The 14,880-nt window shown below is 43.5% G+C and overlaps 1 protein-coding gene and 1 pseudogene across 7 annotated transcripts in view; one reads left to right on the forward strand and one right to left on the reverse strand.

Moving 5' to 3' along the window:
- LOC119499923 (protein FAM126B) overlaps nucleotides 1-14,625 on the forward strand; it is a 51,820-nt gene extending 37,195 nt beyond the window's left edge. For 6 of the 7 annotated variants that reach the window (XM_037789159.1, XM_037789158.1, XM_037789156.1 and 3 more), the window contains 6 exons: nucleotides 1,676-1,771; nucleotides 2,538-2,654; nucleotides 5,359-5,446; nucleotides 5,682-5,838; nucleotides 6,561-6,737; nucleotides 10,195-14,625. In XM_037789159.1, the coding sequence (XP_037645087.1) occupies nucleotides 1,676-1,771; nucleotides 2,538-2,654; nucleotides 5,359-5,446; nucleotides 5,682-5,838; nucleotides 6,561-6,737; nucleotides 10,195-10,919 (1,360 nt within the window). In that variant the 3' untranslated portion in view covers nucleotides 10,920-14,625. The remainder of the gene's footprint in view (nucleotides 1-1,675; nucleotides 1,772-2,537; nucleotides 2,655-5,358; nucleotides 5,447-5,681; nucleotides 5,839-6,560; nucleotides 6,738-10,194) is intronic. The other variant, XM_037789161.1, reaches the window with a different exon arrangement.
- On the reverse strand, nucleotides 722-836 carry LOC119500940 (annotated as a pseudogene).
- Nucleotides 14,626-14,880: the final 255 nt, after the last annotated feature.

The following is a 14,880-nucleotide window of genomic DNA, read 5'->3' on the forward strand; positions in this document are numbered from 1 at the left end:
CAGCGCTATAGGTCGTTCAGCCTCCGTAAACACATCATTCTCTCTTATTTATTTATTTATTTATTTATGTAGTTTCTTTCACTTCACATCTCATCCTTCCCTTTTCCTTCCCCATAAGATGACAAAGACCTTTCAAGATGATCAGAGCATAACCCTCGACTCTCATACAGCCTCCTCTGGCCAGCCTCAGCAGGCCTGAAAGCTTTTTTGGCTCTCACACTTTCTCTGCTGCTGCTGTGGATGAATGATAATCTTCGCATAGTAATGAAGCATGCTGGAATCCTGCCAGAAAACGGTCAGCTGTTTGTTTGCGGCGACACATGCGCAGAGACGCACACACATCATCAGCTGTGATGCTTCAGATGTGTAAGAGCAGCTCAGATATCAGTGGTCATCCTGCGCGTTGTCCAGAAGGCACTTTATAGATCCTCTGAGGGGAAATTCAATTTTCACTAAATTTCACTCTGTTATATTTTACACACAGTACACACAGGCACTATATACATGCATTAATGGAGAGATGTCAGAGCTGCCCCTGACAGGCGCCCCGAGCAGTTGGGGGTTTGGTGCCTTGCTTAAGGGCACCTTGGCAGTGCCCAAGAGGCAAACTGGCATCTCTCCAGCTACCAGTTCACACTTAGTACTTGGTCCATGTGGGGATTTGAACCGGCGACCCTCCGGTTTCCAATGGTCCCTATAGACTGAGCTACTGCCGCCCCAAAGCTTACAGCACCTGGTATTCCCAGGCGGTCTCCCATCCACTGACCAGGCCCGACCCTGATTAGCTTCCGAGATCAGACGAGATCGGGCGTGTTCAGGGTGATATGGCTGTAGCCAGAGCAATGTGGCCCTCAGCCATGATGAACACAGAGCGTCATAAATATAGTGAATGGGTTTCAGCAGGGCAAGGCCTCGTAGCTTATCTGGAAACCCATTTGTGTGCCCGAGCCCGAGATAGTGTTTATGAGAAGAAAGCCCGAAGCTCCTGAGAGGTGCCGGCTCACTCCGTCTGATGATATACAACCAGGCCATTTACCTCCCCCTGCGCACAGAGTCAATTATGGCCTTTACACTCGAGGTCCTCCTCCCGGTTGTCCTCCATCAACACACACACTCTCTAAAACACACATGCACCAAATAGGATGCACAGTGATATTTGTACCGATATCTGAAAACGGATAATTGTAAATTAAGAGTTTTGTTTTGCTCTCATTTTAATACCACCATTTATCTTTCCACCATATAATTACTGCCTTATTGCCAAATATTGTACCAATAAACTATAGTCTCACGCACCTTGCATTTGGCCTGACTCTACACCCCTGACATGGTGTGTGTTGAGAGTTTAAGGCTCCATTATAGTCAGCTGTGCATCTACATGCACTACAGTAGTTCACAATGAGCAAAACTGCTTAGGCAAGCGGTTTGCTTAACAGACTATTTTACAGTTCAGAGTTCATAAATTGCTTGAGTTACTCTACATAATTGTCTTCAGCAAAGGTGTCACAGAAATTACTGTAGCGGATAGAACGTTAAATAAAAATGGACAAGTTGGGGTTTAGCTGAAATCAGATTTTTCATGATATCTTTCTTGATTTTCTCACTTTAACTGAGGTAATTGGATCTTAATAAGAGTCTGTGTCACTGTTTGATTCCGACTATTTTCTGGCTGCAGGTTTGAAGTGCTGTGTTTCCTCATGCTCTGCTACAACTCTGCTGTGGTGTACATGCCCGTATCTTCCTACCAGTCCGTCTGCAGGATGAGCTCACGGTAAGGAAAACACATGTGAAAACCACGTGACTTTGTTTCGTCCTTTCTGTACCCAATTAGTGACCACCCTCTCCCTTTCTACCTCCATTACTTGCTCTACTGAGTCTAGCATTATATCAACTCCTCTACCCTGAAGCCGTACGCTGACCTCGATACGGACTGTCCCTGTTGCAGGAGGATTTGATAAGTACAATTTCATTAGGGCTCGGTTGAAAGGCCAGATGAAAGCATCGCGGTTGGATACCTGTCTGAGTCTGTCCGTCTGGGATACACTGAGATGCCCTGGAGTTAGGAGAGAGGATCAATGTGGAATTCACAATATGACGCTCTGTAGTGGAGCCGCCGGCGTTGCCCGGCGATTATTCCACCGCAGCGCGCAGACGGTTCAGGATATGAAGACTTCCCTACTGTGAGTGAGTGAGCAGTCAGACGACGCCTGAAGCAAGCTCGGTCTAGACAGACGGCCAACTGTGACTGTGAAGATTTCAGAGAACAATGCTCGCTGTTTTGTGTTTAGCTTCAATGTGTAGACCCCGTAACACCCCGTCGTCTAGCCTCGCCTGACCTCTACAAGTGTAAAGCAGTTTAAATTTTGCTCCCCTTGCTCAGTTTGATGCATTTTCAATGTAGTTTGCTCAGGAAGTGACTGATGTTCTCTTTAGTTCTTTGTCTCATCGAGGCTCATCTGATCTGTGCTACCTCCCGTTGCTGTATGACTTTACTCACCTTACTTACGTGACTCTGTGTGTGTGTGTTCCCTCCTCAGGCTGTGTGTGTGTGGCTTCCCCCGGCAGCAGCAGAAGCTTTGGAGAGAACCGTGCAACCGCGTGCTGCTGGACCCCGAGTTCATGGTGCAGATGCTGACTGCCGTTTATCACAGCATGTATGTAGCTTTCTTTCTTTCAAAGGTCTTTTTTATTGATTGTCAATATTGAATAAAACAGTAACTCACCCGTGTCACAACACATCACACACAAAAAACAAACATACAAGCAACCACAGCTGACAACAAAAGATAAATTCTAAAATGATGAAGAAATAAAGTTGAAATTATAGACAACATTACAGAGAAAATATCTATAATACATCTTAATAGTAACAGAAAATGTAAGTCAAGAAATAAAGGAAATAATAATAAATAGGATAGGAAAAGAAAAACAATAAAAAAATATTTTAAAAAATAACAAATAAAAATAATCAAGCAAATAAATAAATAAATGAGCTGCTCAGAGATTCTCAAAAAATGTAAAGAAGGGGCACCACACTGTAAAATCTTGCTCTCCGTTCCCGGAGTAGTATAATGGATTTTCTCTAGATTCATACTGTATATGTATCTTTTAAAGCCGCATTAACTGATAGTTTTGTCCAACTTGTTAGCAAACAGTTGCTCATTTACATATCCAGCAGTTACAGAGCAACATCATAATTCATTTGGAGTTCTGTTTGTGGCCACCTGGTGAATACAAGTCCAATATTCACTCGAGTCAACAGGAAGATCATTCACTCCTATGGGAACCTCTGTGATCTCCGATGTCTTTGCAAAAGTCCTCCTTCCGTCACTTTGAGCGACCCCTTTCAAATTGTCACATTGTTTTCACATTGTCATTTGATGCATTGTTATTAAAAAGAAAATCAATTATAGCTGCTTTAAGGGGCTTTCATCCATGCCCTTTCACATCTCCACTCTTTATCGGATGATCATTAAGTAACAGATAATTGGGAGGAAGATTATCTTGTGTTTGTTGCGCACCTTAACAGATATCATCATGTACATGATGAGTTCCTTTATGAGCTACATGACACAATGTTTCTCATTTTGTTATTGTGCCTCCTCGGGACATCACTAATGAGGGCAGTCTCTCTTCTAGTTTGCTGCGATCTACTGCAGAAAATCTCCTAACAACATATGCTAGCACTCCACCAAGGATAGAAGCTCCCCACTGTACAGACTGATTACATGGGCAGTGCATTGTGGGAGCAGGTGATTTCATCCCCTATGAGAACAGTCGTTGCAAAGCTGATTACGGCTCCTCGATGATAGCTCGTCCTCGGAGATGGATCCCCTGATACGGTAGCGACTGTAGCAAGGAGAGGCGGGAGAGAATGAGTATGCATTCTGCTTCATCGCTCCCACGAGGATACACAGCAGCAATCAGGAGATTGGAGCAGTCAGTGCTGCTGGGAGAAAAAAAACTGACTGTGTGTGTGTGTGTGTAAGAATAATAGCCTTTTTAGTAATCCCTACCATAGGTCACCTCAGTGCCAGCCTGAGCTCTCCCATTCACCTTTGGCCCGAGCAGGCTCACATGAAGGGCAGATAAACATGAATCCACCGCTCCACACATGCAGAGGGACCTTGGCACTCGTCGAGGACTCTCCGGGATTTAGGTTAATATGTCCGCTAATGCTACAGCGCTGTAATACCACATGGAGAGAGAGGGGGAGGGAGAGACACACAGGGGGATATCAGAACAAATAGACGCACCAAATTTTATTTTATTTAAATTTTATTCTGGACTGATTTTCCAGCCTTCACAACATCAGAGAGTCCGTTTTTACCTGCCCATTCATTGCATCCTTTTCATCTCGAGTCTAAAGGGAACCCCACGCATTTGTCCCCGGCTGTGTGATTATTGCATGTGCAGGACCGGATCAAAGAGAGTTCAGTCGGGCAGTTCTTCCTCTTTTCTTTCTTTTAATGTGTCCTTTTAATCCTTCTTGATTGACTACGGGGTTGTTGCTGTCTTCAAATGAAACTCGTGAGCTCGTGTTTACAACATGGGAAGTCGTGTACACAATATGCTTGGCGTTCAAATGGTCGTGAGAACACTGCTGCTAAGCAACGGCAATATTAACGTTACTGTCGGCGTTTAGAAGCCACAGAGGAAAAAGATGAGGCCGTTGGGAGTATTAACATTTTCCTCAGACATATATTATAAAATTACAAAGAAAAACAATATATATGATTAAAATAAGAATATATTTACTTATTATGCACCAAAAAATGAACTTCCTTGGGCCTCTGCCATTTCTGACGTCGAGAAACACGTCACAACTCGTGAACTCGGGGCTTTCAGAAACTTTCCACTTACGAGGTTGTGAACACCACAAGAGGGGGGCGTTCATATGGGCTCTTCTCCATATGAACATGATAAACATGACCGCATTTGAAGGCCACCATATGACATCACCTTATGCAAAGACATCCCTCATCTTTAGCAAAGAGCCAGGTGATGAACCCCAAAATTTACCTATACCTGCACTTAACATTCATCCTTTATTTACACTATTTGCATATCATTTGAACACATTGACTTTACACAAATTAGCAGTCTGAACAGCTTCATTATTGCTTTTGTAAGAAAACAAAGTAAAGCCCAGGTTAAACAGACAATAGTGTGACATAAACTGCTCCTTTCCTCCCTCACTGAAGCTGCAGGCATTACTAAATAACTAATAATAGTTCACAGGGATGTGACTCAGACATCAAGGCATCTCGCCAGACAGTCGTGTTTACTCAAATAAGCTCACAACATGACGCTGTTAAATGCCGGTGTGTGTGCGTTTGTGTTTTGTGATGTGTGTAGATACAATGGAGAGTGGGAGATGGGGCGGGATGCTCTGGAGGACATTCTGTACCGAGCCCAGCTGGAGCTTTACTCCCAGCCTATCTTGGTAAGAGCAACGGCACCGTGTCAGTGGAGTTAATCGCATATCCTGCTACTGTGGAGCTTGAACCCTGTAGTAAACAATGCTTTTGATCTGCCATGTTTCACACAAAGCATCACAGGCTCTACGCAATCCTTCAAATCAGTGATGATGGGCAAAATCGGGGTCATAACCATGCTTCAATACCTTCCTGGATTTATCATTTTAACTGGTTATTGATCTGTGCATGTGTCATCTCCAGCTGGGGAACGCCATGAAGAACTCGCTGCCAGCCAACGCTCCCGATGAGCCGCGGGGGCGCAAAGTGCTCCAGGTGGAAGTGACACCCACCATCAGCCGCATCTCCATCTCGGCCATCACCACCGCCTCCATACGACGCCACCGCTGGAAGAGAGAGGGTAAGACTGCAGCAGCCCTGGAAACAGGAAGACCTGCCATCATGGCTGCAGCACACAGAGAAGCGAAGCAGGCCTCAGTGCAGCAGAGATCTCAGTAGTTGTGACAGCACAGTAGTTTTTTTTTATTGCCCTCATTATTGATTTAGCAATCTAAGGCAGGTTGGAGTTATGTTTTGCAAGATCAAGCACCACAGTTATGATTTGAGCTGTAAACTTACAAACTTTTTTTTTCCGATCAGTGAAACGCCACAAGAGGGAACTCTTTGGTGAGAGACTTTGTCTGGTGTTTGTGAGAAGGAAGCAGTGAGAAGGAAGTCTGTGTAAACCAAGTCACACCATTAGCATCATCAAAATGGTGTTTCGTGTCAGTTATTGTATGTAATCGTGGTCATATAGTCTCTGTGTTACAGTGCTTGTGCCACTCACTGCTCCTTATCGCTCCTTTTTTTTTTTTTGCTCGTCTTGTCTTATCAAGTGTGTACTGTGCTTCGTATCACCAGTTAAATTGAAGGTTTATTAGAAACTCCCGACAAAATGGTGCCTGTAGATTCTCCATTTTATCCAGTAGATGGGCGATTTAATGGGGCGGTTCATTTTCTATATCTTGTAATGAATTTACAGACAGCTGTTAGGCCTGCTGTGCCCGTGATGAGAGTCCAAATCGGTTGAGACTCGCTGCCACTAAAGAAACACGTTTCCCCGTCTGTGTTGTTGACTCCCAGATTGTTTTGACTACTCAACCGCTGCAGAGTTGAGCTTCATCGTCAATCCTCCTAGCCTCGCCCAGCACCACCACCACCACCACCACCACCAACACCACCACACTCCCTGGGACCCCGCAGCCAATGAGGAGAGCCAGCACAGCAGCAGCAGCATCATTCCCCCCATCACATTTGAGGGTAGGGGACAGGGGCGGACACGCAGAGCAGAGAGGGTCTCAGGAGGAGGTTGCCCCTTCGATCTGTACCCTCCCAACCCTCCTCCTCCTCCTCCTACCCTTCCTCCATTCGAGGGGGTTAAGTCTGCCGTTCCCATTTTGGCTGCCTCTTCACTTCCCCAGAGTATACTAACTCATCCAGTCTATAAAACCCGTTTACTACCAGACCGCTACTATTTTTCGTGTCATCCAAGAATGGAAGAGTCGCCTATTCTGGGTTTGAAGGAAGTGTGGCTAGCGGCCATTCTGCATGGGCCTGTCATCATGTCATATCCTCTCTTTTTTTCCTCATCATGCCTCTAACGTACTTGAGACTGCCGCCCTTGTCACTCACTGAGCATGTTCAGTGCCCAGTCTGCAGCTTGACCTTTTGACTCTGGGCTTTCTCAACTCTCCATGTCTGATAATTGGTTCTAGAGATTTATTTTTTCTGTAGTTTTTAACAGGAAAAATACATCAGTTTTTACAAAACTGGCACCCAACATCTTGTTTGTGCAGTGCCCCTCGCGGTGTTTGACAGCACCACGAGTTTTGGGTCACTCGGGCCAGCAGCAACCATCTGCTGCCGCCATTCTGCAGGAAGAGGCCTTCCATTTCGTTTTTCAGTCCAGCAGCTTTATTGTATGCAAATTTTTTGTGTTTTGCCACACTGTCTTTTCCTCAGCTCAGTGAGTGGGAACGAGCCCTTCATCATGCATGCGCACGCTACGGCAAGCTTCGAAAACTTCCGCTAAAACACGAAACCCTGGAACACTGACATTTCAAATGATAAGGCCAAGTGAGCAGGAAGGTTTACAAATCCAATACTTTGAACTGCAAAGGCTACTCCACTGCCAGGACCTGTCATACGGCCCATTTTGTCCTGTTGAATCTGTGTCCATATCCATGTGCGGTTGCTACGTGTTTCAAAATCTTGAAACATCAATCAGATCTTTTTGACATGACTGAAGATCCGCTCATTCCCTGGCTTTAAGGTCAGCATTTGTCTGAGTGCCACCCCGTCTTCCTCCCATGATGTTTCATTAAACTCTGTGCAGCTGTGGTGAATAGAGAGAAGACAGAAATCTGCCACCCAGTTAAGAAAGAACTGTGAATATTTTAAAGACGATTGATTACTCAGTGTCCATTGCAGAAAGAAACACCTACCTTAACACACGTCCTTTAGTTTGGGGTTGCATTGCAGTGATATTGGAAATTACCATACTGATGGCTTTGCATGTTTAACCCTGTTAACTACACATTGCATTTACTTTACGTCACAACCACGGTATACCATACATTTTTGATTAGAAGTACTTTATTAATTCCTCTTGGCGAAATTCAATTCCTTCTTGGAAGCCATTGGTTTCTATTCATTTCACTTCACAGTGAAAATACACACATGCAGACTCAAGCTAGCTACTCTAATAGTGAATATTTCATCGCTTTATTCTTTTTTTCGGCCGTTGAGAAAAGGGACAATTTTAAAAACTCTCACTATTGATGTGTTTAAGGATGCTTGGATCTTTGATTTGGTTAATTTGGCAGTCATTTATTTTACTTTATTTTTATTCTCAGCGAAATCATATTATCCATAACAGTTTTGCATAATTACATAAAAACATAGGAATAAATGAAACATAAATAGATAATAAATTAAATAAAAAAATAATTTAAGGTAGAAAAATCATTTTAAATGGATAAAAACAATAATAATTAAAAAAAAAAAGAATACAATAATAATTAAAAAAATAAAATTAAAACACAAAGATGCCTGACATGTTTTTAATTCCAGTAGAGTAAAAAGTAAGTAAAGACCAACAGTGATTGATTGACTTGATAATGTAGCTTTGATTAAAAAAAGTTTTAAAGAGTACCTTCTTTGTGGTGCATCGCTGCCAGATCCAAGTAGCGCTTCCCTTCTTCTTTTTTATTACAAAACTCAATTTTCCTTTTCACATTATCCATATAAACAGTATGTATCCAGGGTTTAATTTCCTAGAAGCATCCCTTGTGTACACAATGATTTTCGACAAGCAATTCTAAAATTGTACATCTCCGAGTGTCCTTGAATGCATCATCAAGGAAGAGTTTTAAAAATGGTCCCTGCTCCACAGTTGCATTAGCACACAATACAATGTAGTCATGACCAGAAACCAATGGCAAACATAAATGTGTTGCACAAAGAAATGTAAGCAAATTGTAGTCAAAAGGCTAAAACGTGTAAAAAACACTGGTTTGATCCTTTAATTGCAGAGCTCTGAAGAACATTCAGCTCTTCATCTGGGATTGGGTTGACTAGTAATGGCTTGCAGACTGGCCCGTTTAGCCTTGTGGGCTGTCAGCTCTAACTGGAGAGCTATTGATCTGACGAGGTGTGCGGACTCGCCTCAGTGCTCTCCACAGATTGGCGGGCTCGCCTCGGCCGCTGGGCCAGTGCTGCAGGGGAAACGAGGGATGGGGCAGGAGAGCATGTGTCTTCTCCTCATGTTATGTGCATGTCAGTCCAGACCTTTTCTTCTCGGTTTCTCCGTTTCTTTTCTGGTGCTGCCTGTGGTTCCCTGTCCAATTTTTGCTTGTCCCAACGATGCATGACGGAGACAGACGCCCGATCCTCTGTCTCTCCTGTTTGACAGACTCTACCCTGCATACTGTATGTCAATAACATGCTTTTTTCTAACTCAAATCTTTTTCCCTTTCAGCTTTCAAACAGTGATGGATTATTAAATGTTTTATTGTTTAGATGTCTCCATGTCAATGTTGTGCTTGTTCTGTCACCCGATATTAATCTAATCTACTATAATATGATATCTTTCACTAGACAAGCTCTGCTCTCTTATCTGGCAGGTTATTGAACTCACTCTTTTCCTAAACAAACAGCTAGTCAGATTTTAGTCGATTTGAATTACATCAGACGATCAAAGGCTCAAGGTCATGGTGTGCCGTATTGAATTGTACCTCTGTTTGGTGCATAATGAGTGAGCTAATGAAGCAACACGGTCGGTTGAGTGTGAGTGTTAGTGCTGCCCTGCTAGAAGGCTATTAATTCAGTCTGCTCATTTACTCTGTATTATTTATAAACACTCAAAACATGTTTAATCTTATTGCAGATTAATCAGAGTTTGTCGCAGGCCTGTTCACATCACTGTTAACAAGAATCAGCAGCTAAGGCCCTTTCTCTGGATCATGAATTTTGGCACTTTTAATAGTAATTGGTTCATTAGTATTTTGAAAGTTGTTTGCAGATGCTGTGTCAAGATTTTTCTTTAGAAAAAAGTGAATATGCGCCACAGGACTTAGAGTATTATGGTTAAAAGTTTTGTCCACAGTCAGATTTTACTTAAATTTGTCAACACAATGTCGTTGTCTGATCTTCCTCACTTTTCTGTTTGTCTATCATGCTTTCTTTTTGTCTGTGTTCGTGCATGTTTCATGTTCAGATGCTGACGGTATGAGCGGCGGGGAAGACTCCTTCAACATCAACGACCCAGATGAGGGTTTCTCCTCCGGGGCGTCCAACAGCAGCCAGCCCAGCGGCACCAAGGCGGGCGGCGGCGGCATGGGGCCGAGGGGCGGCAGCCTGAACAGCAGCAGCAGCAGCATCAAGAAAGCCATCACGGCCCGGCTGTCTCGGGACAAGGAGAGAGAGCGGGAGAAGGAGAGAGAGCGGGAGAAGGAACGGGAGAGGGAGAAGGAGCGGGAGAGGGAGAAGGAACGGGAGAGGGATCGAGAGAGGGAGGCGGAAAAACAGCCAGATTTGTCGGTGGAGCCCCAGGCTCCTGTGAGGAGGCACCACCAGAGGAAGCCGTCGCCTCCGGCCAGCATCAACTTGGATGCCATCCAGCTGAGCCCCATAAAGAAGCACCTGAGCTTCCCTGCGGGGCCCACGCTGGTGCGGACTGGCAGCACCTCTTCCAGTAAGTCCTTTGACTGCATGAATTTCAACCTGAATGGAGGCGATGAGGAGCGAGAGGAGGCGGCGGGGGGCTCCGACAAGGAAGGAGTGCTTCCAGCAAGCGGCTCCCACCGCCACTCCACCATCAGCCTGCAGGAGGAGCACCTCGTCAGGCCGGAGGACGCCCAGGACCTCCTGTCTACTGGAGCTCCTCTCACCAAGCAGTCCCGCTCCCCCAGTTTCAACATGCAAATCATATCACAGGTCTAACGTGCAGGGCATGATACACACACACACACACACACACACACACACACACACACACACAAAATACCTGTTCATAACACTCATCCTCATGCAGTTTTTCTCTGCAACTCTTTACAACCCTACTTCTGTCTACCTATCTGTGTTGGTGTGTGCGTGTGTGTGTGTGTGTTCAAGAGTTGTGTCTCCACCCTTTTAACATCCATTACAATCGTGACCTGCAGTCGTTGCTGGCGGTGTTTAACGTTACTGAAAATGCAACAAGAGTAAAGTAGTAAACAATGACTGCCCTCTGCTGTAACTACAGTCCAGCATGTCACTGCATCCTCCCGTCTGACCGAGCTGAGCGTCCAACACACACAAACTCTCCTCAAAAAAGGAGGAAACGTTGAGAGAAAACGCGTACGGATGCCACGCTAGCTGTAGGAGATACATACGACATTTCAGATTATTTCGAGTTCCTGACTGAATCAGTCGAAAAATGAATCAGCAATAACACTTACCGTCGCTCAAGTGGAGAAGAGTGGGGATTTATTGCTCTTTCTCTTCATTCCTTCCCTTTCATTCCCGGGCTCACGTGCAATCGTTCTTGCTGATTATCTTCCTCGTCAAATTGCTGTTTTTAAAATTAGGCATAAATGTTTTTGTTTCTTTTAAATCACAATCCAAAGAAGGTAGCGTTTTGTTTTTCTTCACTTGTTTGACAGTGATTTGGCAGAAAGTGATTCTCTAGACCTTCCTTTTATTCTGTAATTAGAAATATTCTCATTTGATCTGTAAAAATCTGACTTTTAAGATTGTTGTAAAAACCAAACTGGAATGTGGTGAGGGTTTGTCTTGCCCCCGAGCTTTTAACTGGACAAATCTGAAGAACTCACTACTGTGCAGCTACAAGAGGAATGAATTCATCTTGATTTAAAATCTGAAGCTGAATCTTGTGGAAGAACTGGATTAACTATAACATTGTAGACGGTGCAGGTTTGGGTCTGAAGCTGAAAGGCAATGACTGTATTTTATATTGGATTATTGTTATGGATCAAACCATTTAATGGGTCCTTCCATCTGAAAGCACTTGTAGGTGTGTTTTGTCAGGCTCTGGCTTGTCTCTGAGCCGGTGACGTGCTGCCCTCTGGAGGCTAGCACGAGTCACTGCGCATCAGCAGTCGCTATGACGATCGTTCTCTGCTCTGATTGGACGCTCATGAAACATTTTGTTCTACCTCATTGTGTGTTCACCCTGCCACTCAGACACCTGTCTCCCAATCAGACGCAGGATTTAAAGACCCCATTTAGGTTTTGAAACTGGACCAGTTTGTGGGGGATTAGATAGTGGGGACCAAACTGGTTTCACACTGTAATGACACTGTAAAGTCTGTTCATGTGAGGAGTTGTGACTGAATATCTCGGCCTTGCATTTCAGTTCCATGCACAAAACCGAGCTGCAAAACAAGAACACGACTGTCTTCAGGTTTTTCCGTCATATATCAAACAACCACATCAGGATTAACCTGATTATTTGAATTCCCTAGATATGTCCAGCTTTTTTTTTTTTTTTATGTAATGATTTTTGAAGTGCAATTTCTTCTTTTTTTTTTAATCCTCATGTGCATGGAGTTGGATCTTCTCTGCTGTTAAATGCCTGCATCTGCGCACAGTGCTAGCTAGCCTTCTGTAGTGCTCCCTGCCCAGGCTGAGTGATTTGAACATGGCGTGCTTGTCTGCATGTTTAGTGCCCTGCAAAGCACTGCTGTTTCAGATGCGTGAAACAGCCAGCGAGCCAAAACCCCAAGTCTCGTCCTTGTCTTCGCCAGATGTGCCAATACACATCCTCTCCTTAAGGAAATTATATTTTGCTTGGGTGTCTTAAGTTTAAAAAAAAATGCCTATTTTGTTCTGTTTACTGGTCTTATTTCAAAGTTAAGGGACAAAAAAAAAGGGATGTTTGGACGCATATGGCTCAACGTGCCCTTAGATGCAGCTTCACCTTTTTTGCCATGAATTCACTCATCACAGGTGTGTGTGCGCGCGACACGCTGTACTCTCACTATTTGCTGTTCACATGTAAAAGCAGTATATTATGCGTCTGTGTGTTCCGTAGATGTCAGCTTGTTGTAGTTGCATTTCCCCCACGTCTTGCTCACGTGCTTGTTTAAAGTGAGGATGATTTAAATGTATATAAAAGTCAGTTCAGTCTGCAGTGAAAATCCCACACAGTCTGTGCTGGAAAACCTTCACAGCTGCTGCTCCTCTCCCGGTCCTGAGTGAGTTCTGTGTGCGCTTTAGCCTTAAACATTTCAGGCCAAAAAGCCTCCATCGTCGGCTCTTTGGCCTCCTCTTCCTCCTTCTCCTCCTCCTCCTCCTCCTGCTGGACTGGACTGTGGATGAAGAAGAGGAGAGGAGTGCAGCTACAGTTCACACTCTCACCTGGCCTGTCTGCTGTCATCCTCGTGCTGTGTGGCTCACAACGAGCCGTGTTCCCATTTGCTGTATTTTGCCGTGAGTTGAGTGGCACCCTTTTTGCTGTTTTTTAAAACTGATGACGTGTTCATGTCATTAATATGAGTGCCCCCTGACCAAGGTTACCAGCAGCCATGTTGGTACTGTATGTTTAGAGTAACGGATAGACAAATATTCCTCAGTGTCTGGTGTTATTTGCATGTGATCAGGGCGGGAAATGAACAGCAGACCTGTGAATGTTGAGAAAAACTTGACTGAAATTTTATCTTCTATTCATTTTGGTAGAATATTAATCCACACAGGGTCCACTTACATTTCAAAAAAAGTAATTTGTACTGAAGTTCATTTCCTGTCCTGCATGTGATAACTGTGGGCTTTGTTTTATGCACTTTAATCCATCCACCTCTCTCCTCAAGATAGTTATTGAAATGATATATATAGATGTGCAAACGTGTATACACTCAATGCAGGGTTTTAGTCTCTTTAAAGTAGTACTTTTATGTGATGTCACATCCAACACAATGCTATTTTTGTTAAATTCTAAGGGTACAGCTATTTATTTTTTCTTTTCAAAACCAAAAAAAAAAAAAAATGTTAGGGGGGTCTGGAAGGTCTCAGGAGTTTATTCAAAAAGCCACATTTTAAAAAAAAAATGGCAGCACCAAAATTTCTGTTCTTGAAGTCAGAATTGATTCTATGCAACATTTTTTCCCCTTATTTAGTTTTTGGTGTTACCGGCTTTTCATTGATCCGTGTCGGGTGGGACGGGGCAGATGCATTTAAGCTGATTTTTTTAAAGTGCAACAGCGTCCCCCATTCAGCAGTTCTGTTTCTACACCCTGTTGTGGTGCTAACAGAGCGAAAGGACCTCTCTGAAATAAGAGGACCATCCATTTGTCATCCGACTGCCCTCACAGAGAGAAAAGCCTCACCGGGACCTTTTGGTGCATGTCGAGCCCTTCTGTCAGTTTGCTGCTCTGTGGCTCAAAGACGTCAGCTGGTGTATGAAATATAAAACAGATTATCAATGATGAATCTAATCTATAGGCGCTTCGAGGGAAGCTGCTGGACGATGTGATAACACTGTACTATTGATGTTGTATAAATGGAGAGAAAGACTTATTTTAAATCTTGTAAATAGAAAAATGTACAAAGGTGAAAGCAAGATAAATATAAAAAACTGAAGATCAGTCTGAGATGTAGAGAGAAATTAATCTGTATATTGTTGAATAAATATTGTGCCGTAAGGGATAAATGAGTGTCTGTCTGCTTTGTATGTGCGGTTTGGTTTTACTAAACTACTGTTTTACTTGTTATTAATCCAAAATTTAAGAAGGTTGAGACAATAGTTACAAACAGAAGCCAAAGTTTTGCAATATGATGATGCAATAAATAATCATTATATAATATTTATTTTATTTTTATGTAATCATTTATAACCTATAGCTTGCCAATTAGAAAGATAAAATAATAATAATACAAAAAATGTAAGCTTAAACTTCCAAAACAT

Source organism: Sebastes umbrosus, chromosome 13, assembly GCF_015220745.1.
Source record: "Sebastes umbrosus isolate fSebUmb1 chromosome 13, fSebUmb1.pri, whole genome shotgun sequence".
NCBI classification, from domain to species: domain Eukaryota; kingdom Metazoa; phylum Chordata; class Actinopteri; order Perciformes; family Sebastidae; genus Sebastes; species Sebastes umbrosus.